Source organism: Gekko japonicus, unplaced genomic scaffold (genome assembly GCF_001447785.1).
Source record: "Gekko japonicus isolate JY-2015 unplaced genomic scaffold, Gekko_japonicus_V1.1 scaffold4255, whole genome shotgun sequence".
Lineage (NCBI taxonomy): Eukaryota > Metazoa > Chordata > Lepidosauria > Squamata > Gekkonidae > Gekko > Gekko japonicus.
This window is the reverse complement of record NW_015173816.1, coordinates 56,022-62,848: the sequence shown is the minus strand read 5'-3', so window position 1 is coordinate 62,848 and position 6,827 is coordinate 56,022. Positions and strand designations below refer to the sequence as shown.

At 41.9% G+C, this 6,827-nt stretch overlaps 1 protein-coding gene across 1 annotated transcript; it reads right to left on the bottom strand.

Moving 5' to 3' along the window:
- Positions 1-260: 260 nt before the first annotated feature.
- On the bottom strand, positions 261-1,749 carry CNR1 (cannabinoid receptor 1 (brain)). The gene is made up of 2 exons (XM_015423591.1): positions 1,649-1,749; positions 261-1,570 (listed from the first exon to the last, which is right to left on the bottom strand). Exons 1-2 carry the CDS (start codon positions 1,732-1,734, stop codon positions 319-321), a joined length of 1,338 nt encoding a protein of 445 aa, XP_015279077.1. The 5' UTR covers positions 1,735-1,749; the 3' UTR covers positions 261-318.
- Positions 1,750-6,827: the final 5,078 nt, after the last annotated feature.

Sequence of the window (6,827 nt, the reverse complement as noted above, 5' to 3'; positions counted from 1 at the left end):
AAATGTTCAATAAGTTTACCTAAGTGTAGGTTTTACTCACTGATTCATGCATTGTTTTGTACATCATAGGATCTAGTCATTATTCAATTAGAATTTTGCCTATGGAAAACCTGCTGTTGTTTTTTTTAAAAAACATAGTTCGAATTCTTATTTGCAGAACTTGGAGAAGGGGCTACTGCTTAACCACAAAAACAGTCACTTTTTAAAAAGATGACAACATACTCAAAATGGTACATTTGAGGAAACACACACTTTTGAAGTCATTGCTTTCTCTTGCTTTCTCTTAATTTGATCTCTCATAATGCTGAGGTCTTTGTTTTACAATGCCTCTGCAGTAGTGTCTGAGGAAACAGACATGGTCACTTTGGCAATCTTAACTGTATTTTTAATACACCTTTCAGCAGCCTTGTGGACGTTACCTGGGTTGTTAGCATGTCTGTGCTGGCAGTCAGACTCCAAACTGTTGTCAAGAGGTTGTGCTGTCCCTTCACATGTTGGGAACATGCTCCTGAAAGCATGTCTCAGGTCCTTGCTCCTGAGAGCATAGATAATAGGATTCACTGTGGAATTCAGCAGACAGAGCATGCTGCAGAAGGCAAAGATAGTCTTGATAAGCTTGTTCATCTTCCCAAAGACATCGTAGACCATAATTGCAAGCAGAGGACCCCAGCAGATAATCAAAACCACGAGAATGAGGACCAAGGTTTTGGCTAACCTGATGTCCATTCGTGTTTGTTCTGGCCTAGTGATTTGCTGCACTTTACCATCTTCTGAAGTATGAATTATTATGCTCTTCTGAGTGCCACGCTGGAGCATTCTAACAGCATGGCTATGAGCCTTCCACAGTATATACATATAGGCATACACAATAAAAAGCAGAAGGACAGTGGTCACCCCAATCCAGAACAACAGATAGTTCTCATCAATTAGAGGAAATATATCTGAACAAACTGAATTGAGCATTTTGCAGTTCCAACCAAGCAGGGGAAGAACAGCTATCACAATAGCTATGGTCCACATCACACAGAATGCTACAACAGCCTTTGATCTCGTAACAATCCTTTTGTAAGACAGGGGCCTGTGTATAGATATGTACCTGTCTATTGCAGTAAGAAAAAGACTACCGACTGAGGCAGTGAAGGAGGCTGTAACTCCACCCAGTTTGAAGAGGAATACATTAGGACTATCTTTCCGATGAAAAACATGGAAGTCAACAAAACTGTAAACAAAGATTACACTACCCAGGAGATCTGCCACTGCCAGGCTGCTGATGAAATGGTAGGAAGGTCTGCAACGCAGGCTTCGGGAGTGCAGGATGACAACCAAGACCAGAAGGTTTTCCAGAACAGTGAAGGTACCCAGTGTAAGGGACAGTACAGCAATCGCCAGCTGCTGGCTACGGTTCAGAATCATAAAGCACTCCATATCCATGAAGTTTTCCCCGCATTGTATACTCTCATCATTCTCCTTGAAGGTAGTTTTATTGTAAAAATCTGTAAGATTGATTTGATCCGATGGATGGACACTCAAGACAGCATTATCTCCAGCAGTCATTTTGGGTCGGAAATCACTTCGGAAAGAAGAGAAGGGTAATTTCTGTGGGTAGTATCCTAACTTGGAGGCCATGTCGCTTTTAAAATCTTCGTACTGGATCTCGTTGGAACCCATGTAAAGAAGATCTGTTGTAATTGTTCTGAAGGTCGTATCTGCGAGGCCATCCAGGACTGACTTCATAACCCCAGATTTCAATTATGCAGGGTTTGGGGGAAAGTGTATGAAGCAATCCTGGTAGAGAGGGGAGAAAAATCAAGCTTAATTAAATTTAAGCAGGGGTGAAAGAGGAGACAAAAAGAAAAAAAAATCTACAAACTTAGTTGAGCAATACCAGTAATATCCCTCTCTCCTTCTACTTAATGTTGGATCATTTTTACTTACGTGAAACAGATGAACAACCATTCAGCAACAGAATGTCTGAAATACAGTGCATGGCTATTTAATAAAATATAGAAAGATGTTGAAAAATATGTGATAACGTATTGGATTCTTTCTAATTTTAATTGCTAGATCTTTGGATATGCTGCCTAAAATGGACATTTTATTCTATTTCTTAAACCAATTCCTTTACTTAAAAAAAAAATTGGCCATACCAGCGGCTGCCATAGAGGATTAGCACACAGTCAAGTTACTAACAGCATACTTTTCTTTCTATGCAATGCAGATACTATGATTCAGAGGGGCACTTGAATCAATTGTTCATTGTCCCCAAAGTTATTGGATATTGTTTCTTTTCTTTTTTTTACTATTGGTGGGTGAGGTGTGCGATTCATCTGCTGTTCAGCACATTTAACAGCAATTAGATTGAGGCTTTATTCCTTGTTGAAGTTTCAATGGTGTCAACTTCTTTACACAGTAAGGTACCTGGACATTATTCATTCTGGGCCAACAGACACAGTCAGAACCTCATCTGATATAATAGTGATCATGAAATGACTCTGTCAAGCAATCAAGCCATCCCAAGGGTGCAAACCTTTTGAAAAGTTACATGAAAACTGTCCCCATATTCATGTAACTCTTTCTACAATAACTCAGTATGCAGGATCTGAAATGACAACAGGATTTCACCTGGTATGTCAATTAAGTTCCTTCTCACTTTCCTACATACATGCACTCACAGGATAACTTTAAAAAGTTTACACGAGTACCAAATCTTACATCAAACTATTCTACATAACATCACTCCAGGTGTTCTTACATGGATTGAGAAACTTTAGCCAAACACCTAGCTGATTTCTGAATTTGTTAGCCAGACAATATAATGAAGAAATGCATTTTTCCTTGGAGGTTTGAAATGAGCAAAACCTTCACTCTGAGCTTTAAGTCCCCCCTCCCTCTCTGGGCAGAGAACGAGCAGGAAGGGCGAAGTCAGTTCAGTGGCTTTCCAGCCTCACCTCAGCTACCTTTTAAGAAATGCTAATAGGCCTAGCTCAAGACAATAGGATGGTCCAATCTACCCCCCTCTACCCCCCCCCAAGCAGGGAACAGATACTTGGAGGTATTAAATACTAGAAAGACTTCAGGAAAAGCTTCTTTGTCCCAGCTTGACCTGATCAGTGGGTGGGGAAAGGAGAGATAATAAAAGTCCTGGGAGCAGGGAGGAAGCTCTTTTTGGGTGCTGATTCCATAGAAGCAGACAGAGCTGTTAACTGAGGTCTGGAGAAGGTGGCCATTGCCATGGGCACAGCTGAAAGAGTCTTGAAGGTAATGGACTCCTGAAAAAGATCTGTAACTTTCTAAGCTAAGGAGCCTGCCTTATATTTAACAACTGATAGGGCATGTGTAGCAGGAGGGACAGAGGAATTGCATTTTACCCTTTTCTTTTGAATCCCTTGCTCAATCTGGTGCTGTGCTAAAAGTATGCTTGTAAACATTTTCTCTTTAATAAATATCACTTCTGATGTTGGTAGTGGTTCTCTCTATTACATAGACCTACACTGTCTTGGTTGGATACACTATTTTAAAAGAAGTGCCAGGAGGAAGGGGAGGTCAGTCAGTTGGCAAAAAATTATTCACATTTAAATAATAAATGTATTTATTAGTCTAAGATATGTTGTATATGTCTACAGTTAATATATGAATTGTCAGGTGTGGATATCTAAATCCATTCATTGGGGCCATAGTGAAACAAAACAGATTTTCACGCAAACTTGGGAGACCTCTCAGGTTTGCAGAAAAATCTGAAGACACACTGGGGGCTTTAACCCCCCCTCAATAAAAGAACACACCCTCCCTTCTGTGCTATCTGTCAGAGTCAGGTAGCTGCTCCAGGCCCAGCAGTGGCCGCAGTGAAGACCAGGAGCTGCACTGGGTCCCGTGGTGAGAGTGGCAGAGGCTGGGAGCTGTTCCGGGCCTGATGACAACTGCAGCAGTGGCTTGCTTCCTTCCTCCAAGGTCAGGGACAAAGAGTGGCCCTGGGAGACCAGCTGTCCCAAAGGCACCCACGGGAATGTGGAGTGCCCCAAGGGGCAGTGTTATCCCCAATGCATTTTTAAACATCTATATGCGCCCTCTTGCCCAGAGGCATAAGCTGGGATGTCACTAGTATGCGGATGACACCCAGCTCTATCTGTTGTTGGACGGTCAATCTGACTCCAGACCGGAAGATCTGGACCAGGCATTACAAGCTGTGGCTGGTTGGCTTAGGCTGAGCCGGCTACTGCAGAGCCCAGGTACCACTCAGGGCCCAGTGATGGCTGCCACAGAACATCGGAGCTTTTCTTGGGCCTGGCAGTAGCCATGGAGGCTTGAAGCCTCCTGGGGCCTGGCAGCAACTCTGATAGAGCCCAAGAGCTGTGCTGGGCCTGGCAGCAGCTACAGTGGAGCCCAGGAGATGTGCTGGGCTCAGTGAGCAAGTGGGGAGAGGATGGGATCCCCCCCCCCTTCAATTCTTGTGGGCCCCACTTGTCTTCTCTAATACTGTAGATTGTTGTACATAAAATTTTTCATACTATTTATTTTAAGTAAAGCCTTTCACTCATTATAAAAATCATAGGTTTTTCAATGCTCCCCCAAATTTCTCAATTTTTCCAATGGAAATGTTGAAAACGTCCTGGAACTTATTCTTACTATACATTTTGATTGAGAAAAACAATGTCTTAAGAAGCATTTCACTCATTCCAAAAGAGAATATAGTTAATTAGAAGTAGGGTTTAGTCCACCTTAATTTTACAATTTTTTCATTGGATAAACTGAAAAAGTCCTCAAACTTTTCAATGCTATACATTTTGGTGAAAAAAACCCTTGTCTTAGGAAGCACTTCCAAAATAATATAGTTTAAGTGCCCCCCTCAATATTTTCCATCAGGAAAATTGAAAACAGATTTTTTTATACTCCCGTATAAAGAACATTTTATTCAGAAGCATTTCACTCATTTCCAATGAGAAAATAGTTCACATGAGTTTGCTCCCTCAAGTTTCCCAGTTTTTCATCAGAAAAACTGTAAAAGTCCTCAGAACCATTATTTTTCTGCCCCCACCCCCCGTCTCACATCTCTAGCCATAGGCACATTATTATACTGCATATGCCCTGGTAGCTAAATGCATTTGCCATAGAAGTGACAATGGAACTATGACCCAGTATTTAGAGAATATAAATTTTAAATGAAACTATACCACTAGACAATGTGACTGATGCCAAAAAAGAATGTGCAAAATGTACATATCTTTGCATAGATTTATATAAGGTATCTGTAGAACTATGATGTCTCCTAATGAGAAGCCTGCAGCCAAGGAACTAGATAACTATTTAGGACAGCCAACCTCCAGGTGGGGGCTAGTATCCTTGAAAACAGACAACTGATTTCTAGACTACAGAGATCAGTTTCCCTGAAGGAAATGGCAGCCTCTGGGAATCTATGGTATTATATGGTATTATATCCCTCTATGGTATTATATCCCTGCTAAGCTCCCTCTTCTTCCTAAACTCAGCCCTTCCCAAGTTCCACCCCCAAATCTCCAACAATTTCTCAAACTGGCCAAAATCAGTATGTCAAATTTCAACCTGCATATCCATTTTAAAATGTCTTGCCTCAGTTTCTGGTTTGTTCTTAACATAAATAGTGGAGGTATGGGAAGCAAATAGGTACCTTTTTCATATGTGGTGGAAATGCAGTGTTATTTTCTTTTTGTTTATTTTTTAAAAATTATACCCTGTCTTTTTGTCCCCATAGGAACCAGCAAGGAGGCTAACAAATTAAAAACATGCATAATAAAATCACATCTAAAAAAAATTAAATGAAAGCATATAAAGCAATTACAACCAGAGATAAAACACACATACAACAACAATTACAACACTAGGCAGGAAGGAGGGAAGCACTGAGGGAATGCCTAGTGAAACACAAAAGTCTACACTACTGGTGGACTATGACAACAGAATGGAACAGACAAGGCTGCCTGGGGAAAGTTTTGGTGCCACCCTCTCCCAGTTTGCCATCTTCCTAATCCCAGCAGGTGGGGGCACTTAAAGCAGGGCCTTGGAAGCTGACCACAGCGGCCAGGTAGGTTCATAAGGGAGTAGGCAGTCCTTCAGGTATGCTGGTACTAAACCATACAGAGCTTTAAAGGTCAACCCCAACACCTTGAATTGTGCCCAGAAACAAATAGAAAGCCCATGTAGATGAGCCAAGACTGGAGTGATATAGTTCCTATACCTCACTCCAGCCAACATCCTGGCTGCAGCATTCTGCACCAATTGAAGTTTCTGAACATTTCACTAGTGCAGACCCACGAGAAATCATTGCAGTAATCTACTATAGGTGTAGTCAGAGCGTGTATGACAGTGGCCAGATCTTTCCTGACCATGAAAGGCACAGTTGGCTAACCAGTCAGAGCTACTAAAAGGTACTCTTGGCCACAGCTGCCACCTGCTTATCCAGCAGTATCCCTGGGTCTAAGAGTACCTCCAGACTACAGAACTGTTTCTTCATAGGGAATGCAACCCCATCCTGAATGGGCGACACTGTAAATCATACCATTAGCTCTTTTGTCTTGTTGGGATTAAGCTTCAGTTTATTAGCCTGCATCCACTCCCAAACTGCTTCCAGGCACTGGTTCAGGGTTTCTACAGCCTCCCTGGTGTCATCTATAAATGCAAAATAGAGCTGTATGCCATCCATCTGTGTACTGGTGACAACCCAGCCCAAATCTCCAGATGTTGATGTTAAAGAACATAGGGGACAAAAGAAGCCTTGTGAGATCTCACAGGCCAAAGGCTAAAGAGCTGAGCAGCAATCTTCCAGCACTACCTTGTGTAATCTATCCTCCAGGTCA